Source organism: Mandrillus leucophaeus, unplaced genomic scaffold, assembly GCF_000951045.1.
Source record: "Mandrillus leucophaeus isolate KB7577 unplaced genomic scaffold, Mleu.le_1.0 Scaffold12, whole genome shotgun sequence".
NCBI classification, from domain to species: domain Eukaryota; kingdom Metazoa; phylum Chordata; class Mammalia; order Primates; family Cercopithecidae; genus Mandrillus; species Mandrillus leucophaeus.
This window is the reverse complement of record NW_012100320.1, coordinates 1,435,514-1,452,010: the sequence shown is the minus strand read 5'-3', so window position 1 is coordinate 1,452,010 and position 16,497 is coordinate 1,435,514. Positions and strand designations below refer to the sequence as shown.

At 41.9% G+C, this 16,497-nt stretch overlaps 2 protein-coding genes across 4 annotated transcripts in view; both read right to left on the bottom strand.

Annotated features, from left to right (window-relative positions):
• Window positions 1-6: 6 nt before the first annotated feature.
• LOC105530302 (F-box and leucine-rich protein 22) lies at window positions 7-488 on the bottom strand. Its single transcript, XM_011967789.1, has one exon. The coding sequence runs from the start codon at window positions 453-455 to the stop codon at window positions 99-101; it is 357 nt and encodes a 118-aa protein (XP_011823179.1). The 5' UTR covers window positions 456-488; the 3' UTR covers window positions 7-98.
• Window positions 489-6,262: 5,774 nt separating this feature from the next.
• The window catches only part of USP3 (ubiquitin specific peptidase 3), a 61,457-nt gene continuing 51,222 nt past the window's right edge, over window positions 6,263-16,497 (bottom strand). For all 3 annotated transcript variants that reach the window (XM_011967810.1, XM_011967799.1, XM_011967818.1), the window contains 4 exons: window positions 9,349-9,467; window positions 8,963-9,076; window positions 8,767-8,834; window positions 6,263-7,067 (listed from right to left, as the gene is read on the bottom strand). In XM_011967810.1, the coding sequence (XP_011823200.1) occupies window positions 6,902-7,067; window positions 8,767-8,834; window positions 8,963-9,076; window positions 9,349-9,467 (467 nt within the window). In that variant the 3' untranslated portion in view covers window positions 6,263-6,901. The remainder of the gene's footprint in view (window positions 7,068-8,766; window positions 8,835-8,962; window positions 9,077-9,348; window positions 9,468-16,497) is intronic.

The following is a 16,497-nucleotide window of genomic DNA, read 5'->3' as shown; positions in this document are numbered from 1 at the left end:
AAGGTGGAGCCATCTTGGTCTTGTAATTTGCTCTTCCCTGCCCCCCAAGAGGGAAGCCAGAGCTAGCGGGGCCAGCACTGCCCAGGAGGCAAGGTGGCCTACCTGTCGCACACCTGGAGGAGGAAATCATTGACCAGGCTCTCGTGCCGGCTGCAGATGCTTCTCTGGAAGGCACTCTTGAGCCAGTCCTCGATGCTGCACACCTGCACGCGGCTGGAGTGCCAACAGATGGAGAGGCTGCGGAGGGCCGGGCCCAGGAGGAAGTTGTCCTTCTGGAGTTCAGTGAGGGAACGGAAGTGCAGCAGGGACCACAGTGCGGGGTCCTCAAACACGTCGTGGAGCTGGGAGCAGGTCCTGGCGAGGCTCTTCCTGCTGTCCTTGTCTAGGAAGGAGAAGAGGTGCAGCAGGCACTCCCGGTTGAGCTGGGTTATGTGCATGGTGAGCAGTGGCCACATGTGAGTGCAGCTGCAGCCAGGGGACGGGCTGACCTGCCTGCTCTCCTCCTCCCCGGCTCTGGGCCGGTGGACATATATGGTTGAGGAATGGTGTTTATTTTTGGCTAACAACTGGTGCTGCAGCTCTGCGGAGGGGTGAGGGAAGAAAAGCCAGGACCCAGACATACGTGCGGCAGTCTGTGGTTCGGCTTCTGTTCAGAGGGATTGGAGGTCCTGGCAGAAAAGGAGCCTATTGAAGTTACTTTCCTTAAAAGGGATTTTTTTTCCCTTTAGCTGACAATGGTGTTTAGCGGCAAGCACTTTTGGCTTTTCCCAAGGCGTTTTCATTGGCGGTGGCAGTGGCGGTGGCCCGGCCAGCTCCGGCTGGCTTTGCAGTCTCTACTCACGGGGAAGGAGTCTAACTGTAAATGTTAACTGTGTTGATTTTCTAGTACATCAGTGTGGAATCTTTTGCTCCACCCTTACTAGGAAGAAACCTGTGTGTGAAGAGCTAAGAGTGACAGCTGTGAGTTGTGAGCAGAGTACATGGCTGCTGCCTCATTCCTGTGGTTTTGGGCCATACAGTAATTGTCTCCAGGCGAGGCTGATTGGCCTTCAAGTCCTGCTGCCTGCCACTAGGCAGGGGGATTTTCCTGACCTCCCCAACAGCTAGATTTTTACCCTGAGTTGTTTCATAAAAGATTTTACTGAAGTAGCTTCTTTCCAAAGTTGTGTGTCTGTGTTTTATTGGTGTTTTGTGGTTGATTGTGTAGTTTTGGTCAAGCAGTACTGAGTGTGTGTTTTAAATTTAAGTTTACTTGGCTTTACATTTTCTCACTGGTAAGGCCTTCTACTATGTGTGTATAACCTGTATTTCCCAAAATGTCAGGATGGATGAGGTAGCTCTTAATGTGAAACTGCTTGAAACAATTTTAGTATTTTAGTCCATCTTTGCCTTTAAGTTGACCACACACCATCCGCTCTGAGTGCCCTCTGTTCCCTGTTGGAGAAGCCAGTGGGGCCACCCCTGCACTCTCTGACTCAACTCTAGGCCAGGTTGCCTGGAGGTACTGTCCTTCCTGAGTACCCGAGGCCTCACGATATGGCAGACCCGTTTCCTCATGCTGCTTCACTCCCAAACCCAGGACCCAAACTTAACTCCCTTCTTTGAATCCCAGGCGTTTTTTGGTTTGCTTGGGGGATGCTGATGTGGTGCAGCTGTACAGGCCACGTTCTGCCTAGGCAATAGTGAGAAGAGAACGGTTTTTCCTCTGCCAGCCCAGGGACTACCACCTCAGTGGTTACTTTTGCTTGTTCTCCCATTTGGAACAAGAGGGAATGGGAATCCTTTTTGTTTTCCCATAGACACAAATGAAGCAGCCTATGCTGAACCCACTTCTGGAACTAAGGTTTGGTCAGGGCTGGTGCAGCTTTGCCTTTAAAGGCAGAAGGCAGTCAAGTAAAGAAGAAAGTAGCCATTGTCAGTGGCTTTCCTGAGAAGCCAGCCTCAGCTGGTGCCCCTGTGCCTCCATTACTCCACCGTGCCAAGATGAAGTGCAGGGGGGAGCGGGGGTTCTCTTAAAAACAAACCAAGGAACAGTCAAAAGGAAGCATTTCCCAAGGAAGGGGAGCCAGCTACTGCTGCTATTTCAAGCTCATCGATGTAGTTCTCAATCACAGCTGACACCCTAGTTTAGGCTCTGTCTAGGTGTACTTCTCCACTTAAAATGGATGCTGCAGTGCCACAGGTGGTGTTATTAGAAAGCTGCATTATCGTCACTTTCCCTCCCCAATCCTCCGCAAACCAATGCTTTTCAGAGGGTTGACCCTTAGGAATAGGTGGTTCTTTCAACTTCTTGCAAGGCCAGAGCGGTACTTGTGCCTTCCACTGAGTGAGAGCCACTGCTTCAGCATGGCTTCCACGTTGCACTACTGCAGCCCTGCTGGAATGGCAAAAGATTGGCAGGGAGCACATTTAGAGCCTCGCCTCTCTGCTGCCGCTCCAGGTAGGCTGCAGGAAGCATCCTGGACCACCAGGGCTGGGGGGAACATGCTCCTGCATGCTGCAGAGGGTCTGAGGCACAGCCAGAGGAGGTGACGAAGCTCTGCCCCTTTGGCCTTGTCCAGAGCTAGGCGGTTTGGCAGCAGTGACAGCAACCACGCAGCCTCTGACCAGCACAGCTGCCAAAAGAGAATGTGCCCCATGGAATAAGGATGCATAACAGTTTGAACTGCAGGGACCTGTGTCTTCAATTTTAGAAGACTGACAAGAACAGGCAAAGGACGAATGTCAAAACAGGGTTCCGTCTGCAGGAGGCATGGGGGCAGAGAGGTAGTCTACAGGAACTTAACTGTAAGCAGGATGTTTATTTAACAGTTACTTGCCTGTTTTACCTTAAAAGATGACCAATATCCTTTGCTCTGAACCCCAAAACTCATGCCTCAGGGTACAGTCTAGCTCTAAAGGGGAGGGAAGGGGCCTCATTTTTGTAAGATCAGTAGTCACAAGAGACTGAGGTGATTTCACTGAGCAAGGGTGAGTGGGACCTCAGGCACCTGACTGCAGGCACTAATCTCCCGGCCATCACTTTGCCCGTACAGGTCACTTCATCCTGTTCCAGGTACAGCAGCTCCAAATCGTGGGGATTCTGTAAGATCTTCCTACCTGCTGACTGAGGAGGCCCACAAGTTGAGTAAGTACATCATCATTTATGTGGCTCCACTGAAAAAAGGTGTTCAGAAATAAGTCAAAAGGAAAGAGAACAGACTTTTAATGATACTTTTTAAAACAGTTCAGGTTGGTGAAGCAGAAAAGGGATGTGATTACAATTTAAATGAATCAGTCACTTGCACAATTAATCTTCTTGGCATCATACACACTGGGTTTTAATGGAAAATGATGACATCACAGCATGACCAATGCTCATGGAAGGCAGTCTAGAGTCCATCACGCTCACACCTGAGGGGGAAGGCACTGCACCCACTGACGACACGCAGAGACCTTGGACTACACACGACACCACATGCCCACTTTTTCCTCGCCTGCCTATGGCTACTCCTAGTCACCTGGGACCCAGGCCTTGGCTGCAGGAACAGACTTTTTCCATGGGCTTTTCCAGGGCCCAAGTGAAGAGGCCACTTCAGCAACAGAGGGTACAGGAGAGAGTTTAGGGGCTGGTGGAGATTAAAGTGGGATAAGTGTATCTAAATAGACTTATGTACACTAAACCAATGAAGGAGAGGTTTGGCTTTAAGAAATAAATATGTCCCCAACCCCAGAAACCAAGCTGCTGAGTAGGTTCCACAGGTGAGATACACATGTAACACTCACTCTGGGCCAGTATACTTGACTGGTTTAATTCTAGCAGATTTGTCATCACTATACACTGAGTAGAATACAGTGGATAAGCAAAGGTTTCTCCACCATGGAGAGAGATTTGTGTTGCCACAAACTGTTTCTATCACCCACCTGTGTGGGAGGACTTCTGAGAAAGTTTTCTTGTTCCAAGGAGCCATGTGACTCAGTGCGAGGCCCTGCCTCAGCAGAAGCTCTGAGCGAGAAGCCACATATATTGCTGGAGACAACATGGCACACAGGAAAAGCCCTGAAGAGCACAAAAGATCAGCTTTCAAAATAGGTGTGGTAAGGCTACACAGTTAAAAATTAAAATACAATAGGCACATTTACATCACTGGTGTTCAAGTGCACAATTCAAATGGATCCAATCACTTTTCTAAAGAATCTTCATACCATTCAAACGTTTCTGTTCAAGTAAAACCAACCAATAAAAACAAATTCAGAGAGAAGACGTGTTCATCTCTTAAGCCAACAGCATCACCTGTCTGAAGACCACTCTGCCCGACAAAGTAGTCCAATGTTGCTAAAGTTCCATTTGGTATAAAAATACAGCTTTTTTTCACCATCAACTCTGCCCAGGCCCTTACTGTTCAACAGCTGCCCATTCAGAGACTGAAGATGGAAGGATCAATGCTAGAGGTTTCAGCTGTCTACCTTCTAAGCAAAAGAGCCCGGATTCATAGGAGATACTTCGCACGATCACAGGAGACACTCACATTTTAGGTTCAATTAGATGTGGTGTTAATGTGTGATACATCAGATCAGGTTGGAGCTGTCATTTTTGTAGATCAGAACTCGTCAAATAGCAGAGTTTCATACAGTTTAACCTAATGTAATTTAGCGCTGTAAATTAACTTAAGCACACATTTCCCTATTATCTTTTAGGACTCCAAGTTGTAAGACCTAAACATGACGGCAAAGCTTTATTCTTTGGAGTGAAAATTTAGAGCAGCACTGTCCTACGCTGTCTGCGGGTGCTGAGCACTTGAAATGTGGCTAGTGTGACTGAAGGCACTGAGTTTCTAATTTCAATTTCAATCACATGTGGCTAGGGGCCATTGTACTGGATGATGTAAGTTTACACATAATTGCAATTTGCTCCTTGTCATCTTAAAGTGTTTAGCAGATGTGTTCTGGGAAGATGTGGGATTTATCCAGTTAATATTAAAATGGAAATGGAGCTACATCTGATCCCACAACTTCAGATACCCAACCTGAGGGAAAGCCATCAGACTGTTCTTACATTCATAAACTTAAAAATAAAAAATGATCAAGATGTTATTAATAAAACAGGCTGGGTGTGGTGGCTCATGCCTGTAATCCCAGCACCTTGGGAAGCCAAGGCGGGTGGATCACTTGAGCCCAGGAGTGCAAGACCAGCCTGGGCAACATGGTGAAACCCCATGTCCAGTAAAAATATTAAAAATTAGCTGGGTGTGGTGGTGCCAGCTACTTCGAGGCTAAAGTGGGAGGATAGCTTGAGCCTGGGAGGTTGAGGCTACAGTGAGCTGTGATCATGCCACTGTGCTCCAACCTGAGGGACAGAGTAAGACTCCATCTAAAAAAAGAAAAAAAAATGTCTGAAAGTTTTGTTGGCTTAATACAAGATACATTTTGTTCCTTGTGGAGAATTGGTAGGCTACATCTACCAATGCCCCCCACAACCAAAAAAAAAAAAAAAAATCAAAGGACTGTCTTAGAACACTTGTAGAAACTACAACTGCTTTCTTTAAATGGAATTCTGTTTCCAAATTTGAATTTGAGTTAAATCTATTTTTTAAAAACAAAACTGGCTGGGTGTGGTGTGGTGAGGTGGGCAGATCACCTGAGGTCAGGAGTTCGAGACCATCCTAGCCAACGTGGTAAACCCCTGTCTTTACTAAAAATAAAAAAAAAAATAGCCAGGTGTAGTGGTGGGCACCTGGAATCCCAGCTACTCGGGAGGCTGAGGGTGCAGTGAGCTGAGATCATGCCACTGCACTCTAGCCTGGGCAACAGAGCGAGATTCTTGTCTCCAAAAAAACCCCCAAAAAACAAAACGAAAACTCTCCTTACTCAAAATGAGAATACTTTCAACTTCTCCTCTCAGGATAGGCCAGTGAGAGGTGTTAAAACCCAGAGCAGCAGAGATTCTAAATGTCCTCCGGTGGAAGCACACCCCCAGTGATAAACTGAAGTGCAGGTGATAAGCCAAGTAAATCCCAGAGGCTCACACCTCAGACTCAGGTGCCAAACACAAGCAGTAAGTCTAAAATGGACATGCCGTGACTTCCAGTGCTACAACTAAGGGGGAATGAGAGACTGATTCAAAAAGGAGGCAGACGCCATGGCTTTACCTCACTGTAACACCTATACCATGTCAGTGAGTCACAACATTTTTTTAAACATTACATGTATTTGATCTTTACTCCCATCTTACCTCCCCGCAAACAAGTATGCCCCAAAACCAAAAAACCAACAAAGACAGTAATTCTTGTATTTGCAGGACAAGTACAACTGAACCAACAAATTTATTTAGTTAGTGCTGATAAACAGCAGCCTTGAGAGACAAGCAGTAATTACCTGGTCTACTTAATGATGCCCTTTGTTATCTTTTACAGGCAAAAAGAATGATTACTCAGCAGTCACTGTGAAATTTTGTGGGCCACAAGTTGTGTGCACACATGATCCTTGATTTAGAGACAACCTGATCTCCGTTACAGCTGTGAAAAGACAGCAGGCAGTTGTGTCACTCTTCACAATAAGGAACATATCTTGCTTTCAGCATGTGAGAGGAACAAAAGCATTGATGTAAATGTGCCTCATAGTGAGAACTGAAAACATTAACATAAAATAAAAAAGTCAAATAAGACTAAGTTCTTAAAACTACATATAAAAATTGAATTATTACAACTAAAGCAGCAAATCAAAACGTCTGCTGAGGTTTTCTGGTAGAACAACAACAAAATTAGTTGGTGCCCATGTTCAGTAACTCACTACCATTGACAAAACTAAACCCAAAATAGGAAATTGAAAAGTGCATAATGAAATTAAATCTTGGATCAAGTATTTGTGGAAAACTGGAAATGTTTCTCTGGTATGGTTGATGAATGATGATTTGGAGGAGGTATTAAAGTTTATCTGATCCAGCTTTGGCCTGGCGTTCCACGTAGAAAAGGATGTAGGCCTTTGCCTTCACCACAGTCTCCTCGTCAGTCAGTGTTACAGTACTGTCATTGAAGTGGAACCAGCGGCCTTCGTGAGTTGCGTATGCTGTGTAATGTCCAGAACCAACCCTGTAAAGGCAAAAGACCAAAGGAAAAAAGGACCTCAGAAATCACAAAAAGACCTGTAAACTACATAATGTTAGATTTAAATTTTAGTAAGAATACATCCTAGACTTTTGATTTAAGATGCTTACTAAACTCATGTTTTTACCTTCCTCCAGACTGACCAGAAATCGAGGGTTTGCTACAATGCAAAGCAGATGGCCCTGGACTAATGGAGAAAATACAGAGGAGGAACTCTCAACCTAACGAGCACAGGTCAAGGCCTATGGAAACATGGAAAACTACGTACCAGGTTTTCCCATCAGAATCTTAGGAAAAAACTAAGCTTAACAAAGAAGGGCACCCTTCTCTGACACCGTGGTCATCGGGGCTCTCCCCGATCAGCATGACCCACCCACTCACACACGGAACCTTAGAGTCAGCCCTCCAAGAAAGACAGAAGGCCTGCAGGTAGAACAGACCTTCGTAACTGCCAGCAAAACCCTATTTAAACAATAAAGATCCATCTCATCATTTACTATGATTCAGAATAAACCACCAAAACCAAATTTTAAAAATATTTAAGCCTTTTGCATGCCTACAAAATCAAATTTTTGAGAGGAAAGAAATACCAGGAAGAACAAGTAAAGTGATCAACCCTGAGGAATTGAATGCAGAAAACCTAGGGGAACTTTAAATTTTTTAATTAGTGCTAATAGTTTCAAAAAGATAGTGCAATCATAAAACAAGAATAGGCTGTTATGAAAAAGTTGTCAGAAAAATGTGATTGATGTAATATAAATATTTCATGGAGGAGCTAATCTTTTATTTGGATACAGATGAAACCCAAATTGGTGATTTGGAAAAGTAGGCCATGGCAGTCCTTAGAAACAGAGACAGAAATCATTAAAGAGTATTTAAGACATGTGGAAGAGAGATCCAGAAAATTCGCTATGCATATAATAGGGGGTACAGAGAACAAAGAATGGGTTCAGACCTACAGTATAAACATTTTCATGAGCTGAAGGCACCAAACTAAAAGTGTCCCTACCAACTACCAAGCAGGAATACATTTGATGATATTTAACTCCAAAGATAGAGGATCCTACATACTTCCAAAGGGAAAAAAGCCAGGCGCCTATAAAGTGGTGAGAATCAGACTTGTCCTTCATAACACTATGTGAGTGTAGATGTTACTTTATTCATCTCACAGCTGTGCGGGAAAAGGATTTTCAACATGGATAGTCGTTTGCACACATATAGTAGTCTTATATTTGAAAGTAGAATAGCAACTCTCAGACCAAAAACCAGGTTAGACCCCTAATACAAACTTTTAGGGAAAAAAATTAGTGTTATTTAATAAGACTTAAAATGAATCTTTACAGTAGATGACATGGAGTAAGTTATTCCAAATAATTTCCCCTCTTGCCCCATTTAAATTTCAATTGGTAAAGGAATAAGCAACTTTGGAGTCTGTGGACAAACAGACTGGGTTCTAAATACTGGGTTCAAATGAACCATTCTCCATTTCACTTTTATTTACCTTCCCTTAAGGCTTCACAACATCATCTCAAGAGTACTCTTCTACAGCAAAACTGAAGGAAATTTCACCTACTTTATCTGAACCCATTTTTTAGGGAGAAATATCAAGAGTGGTACAAAACTGCAGGTCATTAGGCTGGCCACCAGGTATTCCCACCCACCAGAAGCTAGCTGTTGCACTCACCCGGAACCATGGTGCACCACCACAGCGGCGAGGTCATACAGGCAGCTCTCCGGGCCACTGTTCTCAGGCTACAGAACAAGGAAGAAGGAGCAGTGGTCAATGACATCAGTATGTCAATGACCTCTAACCTCTCCGTGTGATGACAATCTTACTGAAGAGCCATTTTTTCACCATGCTAAAAAGGTAACCACCTTACCTCTAGTAAGTAGCATTTCATGTCTAGGCCTCTCAATGGAAATTCTACATATGTATCAACTTTATTTCTTAAATATGCTGTCCAGTGAAATCTTTTCAAATGTAAGCATAGCACCTGGGGGACAGAGATGAGGTCAAAGATTGTGAACACCTAAGTTACTTTTCACAGTTTGATACTACTATCAGTTCAGTAAATAACATTTTAGCTGCCCTAGCAATCATTCTTCCATGCATACCTTATGCATTCATTCTGTAAAGGGTTTAGCTTTTACTGAAAATCCTAGAGACATACAGAACAGTTCACATAGTGTAAAGTTATAGACATAGTCTTAGCAGTCAAGCATTTTTCCCTTGAAATTGCTTCATAACTCAAAATTCAACACTCACCTTGGGTAGTTTTTGAATCCAAAACTTTTTTGTGGACTTTTGTTTCTTTTTGCATTTATGGCACATATATAACTCTGTCTCATCAAGTTCTTCTAAGTCAGTAAAACTGCGAAGACAATCTAAACAAATTGATTTTGGCAGCATTAAAACAAGATACCTTTTATAGAGCCAATGTACTGTAGAAAAAAGACTGAACTTTGAAGCTGAATGACGCAGGTTTAAAATCTCAGCTTTATTAGCTATACGACCTTAGAAAAGTTAACCTTTCTCAGCTGCAAACTGGAGACAAAAAATAATACCTACTTTGAAGAACTATTGTAAGGGAGACAAATAACATGTGTAAAGCACCTGGCATCATGCCTGACATCTGGTGATCAATTGTGTTGGTTTTACTATTAATGAAAATTCATCTGGATAATTCTGATAAAAATGGTTTCCTGATGAATTTAAAGTTTCAATTGTGGTTTTCTGTCAATATGTTACATGATAGAGGACAAAGCTCCAAGCTCATAAAAAAAAAAAAGTCAAATTTAGATCATTTAAAAATCAACATAGATCACAGAAGGCTATGCTATCAACATTCTCTGTCCAGACTCTGTACTCTCAGTTCCTAGATAAATCACAGCTACATTTTTTTTTTTGGTTTAAAGATGTAATTGTGTAACCTGGGGTTTAGTAAACTACAGCCCTAAAACATCCAGCCAGCCACCTGGTTTTGTAAATAAAGTTTCACTGGAACACAGCCATGCCCATTTGTTTACATTACTGTCTGGCTGCTTTTACACTACACCAAACTGAGTCACTGGGGCAGAGATCTTATGTGGTGCAAAGCCTAAAACACAGCAAGTCCTCACTTCATGTCATGACAGGTTCTTGAAAAATGTGACTATGTGAAGCAATTTTTTTCTCATCAATGTTATAACTAAACATTAAAGGAAACTGTTACTGGAGGAGCTGCTGTGTGTCATTTTGCTTTAAACTTGCAGTTTCCAAGAAATTACTGATGACATTAAATGAAGACTTACTGTATTTACTCTCTGGCCCCTTTGCCAATTCCTGATGCAATCAGATATTCATAAATCTATATAAAACGCACGTTATTCTGTAGAAAAAATATGAATGCCTATGGACCCCACACTTGGATTTTCTCGAGTACTCAAGGAGCCAGGGTCTCTGTGCATGGCCTCCTAGAGTTGTGCAGTGGGCAACCTGTGCGGCCATGTGCTTCTTACCAAAAAGAATTCCCCTTCCTCTGCCCAGAAGTAGCCATTATCCTGACTTTTATGTTGATCGTTTGTCTTTACAGAGCATGTATGTATCTTTAATGTATTAGTTTAAAGTTGGGTAGCAAGCAGAAACCTAGCTGTGTACAGAATAGCACTCTTGTCTCTGTACTCAAGTTTCCAAGCCATAGTCAGCCTTTGTGTCTGACAGTAGCAGACGGCGCCCTTTCAGGGAAAGTTAGTGGAGGCAAGGTGTGGCAGAGGACTAGACAAAAGTCTTGAATATGCCTTTGTTGCCTGATCCCAGTACCTAGAAGGCACATCCTACACCTGCCTCCCTACAACTCAATTCTCACTTCTTTGAACCTTTCTCGACCTCCAGTGGACAGTTACCATTCTTTCCTCAATTTTCCACAAATACTAGAATTGCCAACCTGCTCAAACTGCTATTTTATGTCAAGGATGGTTCCTGGGAAAGGATATATTATATTTTGACATTACATTTCCTGAAGAAAGTCTCAGACTCTACACTCAAACTTGCAAATAGAGTGATGTTGTTCTCAGGAGCCTCCCAAGTCCCACATCTCTGGCTACAAAGAGCACTGACTACACAGCAGACTGACTGGCTAGCACTGATAATCCCTTCAGACTGTGAGATCACTATGGTGCTTGTGAGCTCTGCAGGTGAAGTCACAGATGCTTTCATCAGCAAGTATTTGTTACATCATGTAAAAAGCTATGGCCTTGGCGGGGACAGGGCGGGTCATAGGGAGAATAAGAAATGAGGAAAGGAAACAGAATTTTCCACATTTAAAATCATCATTTGAACACTCAAACTAGAAAAAAGAGAACTTCAACATGACAAAGGCCATATATGAAAACCCACAGTGAACGTCACACTCAATGGTGAAAGACTGAAAACTTTTCCTCTAAGATCAGGAAAACAAGGATGCTTACTTTTGCCACTTCTGTTCAACATAATATTGGAAGTTTTAGCTAAAGCAACTAGGTAAGAAAAAAAACATCCAAAATGAAAAGGAAAAAGTATAATTATCTCTGTTGACAGATCACATGATCTCATGTAAAAAACCCTACAGTTACAAAAAAATTAACTGTACCTGAAAGCTATGAAATGTTGCTGAAAGAAATTTTAAAAGACATAAAGACATCCTGTGTTCATGGATAGGAAGACTCACTATTGATGTCAGTTCTTCCCAACTTCATCTGTAGATGCAGTGCAATCTCAAACCAGCAAATTATTTTGTGGATGGTGACAAAATTAAAGTTTATTATGGAAAGGCAAAAGACCAAGAAGAGCAAATACAACATTGAAGAAGAACAAAATTGAAAGACTGATATTACCCAACTTAACTTATTACAAAGCTATAGTACCAAGACAATGTGCTGGCGAAAGAAAGAAAACAGATCAGTGGAAGAGAATAGAGCACCCAGAAATAGACTCATACAAATATAGTCAACTGCCTTTGACAAAGGAGCAGAGACAATACAATGGAGAATGGATAGTATTTTCAACAAATGGTACTAGAACTGGACATTCACAGGCCAAAAAAAAAAAAAAAAAAATCTAGACACAGACCTTTTATTCCCTCCACAAAAACTATTAAAATAGATCAAAGGTATAAAACTATCAGAACATAGGAAAAAATCCAGATGACCTTGGGTTTGGCAATGGCTTTTTAGATGCAACACCAAAGGCATAATCCATGAAAGAAGGATTTATAAGTTAGACTTCATTACAATTAAAAATTTTTGCTCTGTAAAAGATACTGTCAAGAGAATGAAAAGACAGGATACAAAATCAACATACAAAAGTTAGTTGCATTACTACACACTGACAATGTATTCATTGTTAGGTATTTCCAAAAAGGAAATTAAGATAATTTCATTTATAGTAGCATCAAAAAGAATAAAATACTTAGGAATACATTTAAGGAGACAAAAGACTTATACCTGAAAACTACAAAACATTGCTGAAATAAAATTTTAAAGACATCCTGCATTCATAGATTGGAAGACTTGATGTTGTTAACATGATTATTACTACCCAAAGCAATCCACAGATTCAGTGCAATTCTTATCAAAATCCCAGTAGAAATTTTTGCAGAAATAGAAAACCCATCCTAAAACTCACATGGACTCTTAAGGAATCCTGAATAGCCAAAACAATTTTGAAAAAGAACAAAAAAGTTATAGGACTCACACTTTTGATTTTAAAACTTACTACAAAGGTACAGTAATCAAACAGTATGGCACTGACATAAGAACAGACATACAGACCAATGAAATAAACTCTTACATATACAGTCAACTGATTTTTGACAAGAATGACAAGACTACTCAATGGGGAAAGGACCATCTTTTCAACAAATGGTGCTGGGGAAACTGGATATCAACATGCAAAAGAAGTTGGACAGTTACACCATATACAAAAATTAAAATAGATCAAAGGTCTGAAACGTAAGTCTTAAAACTATAAAACTCTTAGAAGAAAACATAAGGAAAAAGCTCCATGACATTAGATTTGGCAATGATTTTGATATGACACCCAAAGCACAGGCAACAAAAGAAAAAATAGATAAGCTGAACTTTATCAAAATCAAAAAATTGTGTATTAAGGGACACTATAAAGAGAAACCACAGAATGGGAGAAAAATATTTGCAAATCATGTATCTGGATAAGGGATTAATGGCCACAATATATGAAGAACTCCTAAAACTCAACAACAAACTGATTCAAAAATGGACAAAGGACATTAATAGACATATCTCCAAAGAAGCACAAATGACCAATAAACACATAAAAAGATGCTCAACATCACTAATTACTAAACTCAACGACAACAACAAACTGATTCAAAAATGAGGAAAGGACTTTAATAGACTTTTCTACAAAGAGGCACAAATGACCAACAGACACATAAAAAGATGTTCGACATCACTAATTACTAGGGAAATGCAAATCAAAACCATAGTGACATACTACTTCACAGTTACTAGGATGGCTGTTATTTAAAAGACAAAAACAAAAGCAGAAAATAACGTGTTAGCTAGAAAGTGGAGAAATTAAAACCATTGTACCAGCCAGGTACGGTGGCTCATGCCTGTAGTCCCAGCACTTTGGGAGGCTGAGGCGGGTAGATCACGAGGTCAGGAGATCGAGACCATCCTCGCTAACACATGGTGAAACTCCGTCTCTACTAAAAATACAAAAAATTAGCCGGGCGTGGTGGCAGGTGCCTGTAGTCCCAGCTACTTGGGAGGCTGAGGCAGGAGAATGGCATGATGAACCTGGGAGGTGTTGGTTGCAGTGAGCTGAGATCACACAACTGCACTCCAGCCTGGGCGACAGAGCAAGACTTCATCTCGAAAAAACAAACAAACAAAAAAACCATTGTACCTTGCTGGTGGGAATGTAAAATGGTATAGCCACTGTGGAAAAATCTGGCAGTAACTCTGGCAGTAACTCAACAAGTTAAACAGAATTATGATCCAGCAATTCCACTCTTAGGTATATACCCAAAAGAACTGGAAGCAGGAACTTAGATACATGTACACCAGTGTTCATAGCAGCATTATTTGTAATAGCCAAAAGGTGGGAACAACCCAAGTGTCAACAGATGAATGGATGAACAGAATGTAGTCTATACATACAGGAGAATATTAAGCCTCAAAAAGGAAGTAAATTCTGAGATATGCTACAACATGGATGAACCCTGAAAATATGCTAAGTCAATCACAAAGGGATAAATACAGTATGATTCCACTTAATATGAGGTGCCTAGAATAGACAAAATTCATAGAGTGTAGAATAAGAGTTACTGAGAATAAGAGAGGAAAAATAATGAGTTACTGTTTAATGGGTACAGAGTTTCTGTTTAGGATGACAGAAATTTTTAGAAGTAGTAATGGTTGTATAATATTCTGGGTATGCTTAACGCCACTGAATTACACACTTAAAACAGTTAAAATGTTACATTTTATTCTATGTATATTTTACGACAATTTTTTAAAAATTGTTTTAAGAGACAAGGTCTTCCTCTGTCACCCAGCTGGAGTGTAAAATAGCTCACTGCAGCCTCAAATTCCGAGGCTCAAGCAATCCTCCCCAGTAGCTGAGATTACAGGCATGAGCCACTGTGCCTGGCTTTTTTTTTTTAATAATTGACAATATCTGCTTGAAACTTTCACAGGCAAATAAGAGGGCAGGGAGAATATGATGACTCCGAGATACTGTCACCCCAGCCTCTCCATCCCATTAGCCAGATGGTTGTAAGATTCACCAGCAAGACATTGTTGCCCATGCTACCTAGCCGCACAACACTGAGAAGCAGAAACGCCTCAACAGCAGAGAAGCCTTTTTCCCCTATATTTAACCTGTACAGACCCACTTTCTGAAGGGGTCTCCCCATGTGTGGAAGCATGGGGTCATTCAGAGAGGGCTACTACTGAGTTGGTGGGTGGTATTCTAAATCTCCTTTAGTAACTATTTAGAACCTTTAATTTCAGGAATTTGATACCCTGAGGAGCACTGAGATTACTGAAAGAATGTATCAACATTTCACAGTAACTCATCTGCATTTATGTGAAATGCACATAAATACTAGACTGCTCTCTTGTTCCTTCTCCCTGCCAGGCAAAGCCCCTGCCATCACCCTGCTCCTTTTCTGAAACCAAAGCGCCTCTCACAGCCTCCCTTCCTGTCCTCATCTTCTCTCCAACGCAAAGGAGGTTCTTTATGCCTTCTCCTAGCATCTTCTTGCTTTCCAACATTTTCTTCCTCCCTGCCTTTTTGAGTTGCTTAAACTTACAAGGTGACCATGTAGTGGTCTCCCTGCTGATTGATGCACAAGATAATGGAGAGTTAGTCCTTTTCATCTAAGGCCATGTGAGATACCAAAAAGGAATAGACACTGTCAGGTCAGGCCCATAAGATGATTCATAAAGAGGCAATATAAACTGAGCCTGGTTTTTCAAACCCTCAGTTTAAAAAATGATGGCGCCACCTAACTGCCTTGAGAACCCCTCTCTGTTCTCCGTGCTGTTACAGCCTGCCAAGAGGTGGGGACATCCTCAGGATCCCAGCTGAAGCAGAAGGTAAGGAGACTGTTGTGCCCAGGGGGGCCTCCTGGGGAGTTCCATAAGGAAGTGCTATTATAGTAAACCCTAGTTGGATTAGTAGAGAACAATCTGCGCTACCACTGTCATCTCTTCATGGGTTTTAAAAAGTTTCTTGAGCATCCCTGGAAACCTATGCCTATTTGTAATCCTCAGCCTCCCACAGTGCTGGGATTACAGACATGAGCCACCATTCCCGGCCCTAAAAAAACAACTTTTAAATCACAGTTTTTAAACATAAAATTTCTGAACTACAGTATGTCTGGATGATAAGCTTATAAGGGATGTGTATGCTCCTCTTTTTACTTTTTTGAGTTTTCTCCAAATTCCTAAATGAATATATGGATAAAGAAAACCATTATTAAAACATATAGGCCAGGCGTAGTGGCTCACGCCTGTAATCCCAGCACTTTGGGAGGCTGAGGTGGGGGACCATTTGAACCTAGGAGTTCAAGACCAGCCTGGGCAAAAGGGCGAAACACTGTGTCTAAAAAACATACAAAAAACTGGCAAGCATGGTGGCATGTGCCTGTAGTCCCAGCTACTCAGGAGACTGAGGTGGGAGGATCACTTCAGACTAAGAGGTTAAAGCTGCAGTGAGCCATGATCCTGCCACTGCACTCTAGCCTGGGCAATAGAGTGAGACCTTGTCTTTAAAAAAAAAAAACATGGGCCAGGCACAGTGGCTCACACCTGTAATCCTAGCACTTTGGGAGACCGAGGCAGGCGGATCACGAGTTCAGGAGTTTGAGACCAAACCAATATGGTGAAACCCTGTCTCTACTAAAAA

Excerpts from the sequence above, each read along its gene's own strand:
- LOC105530302 (XM_011967789.1), bottom strand. The coding sequence starts at position 455 with ATGTGGCCACTGCTCACCATGCACATAACCCAGCTCAACCGGGAGTGC.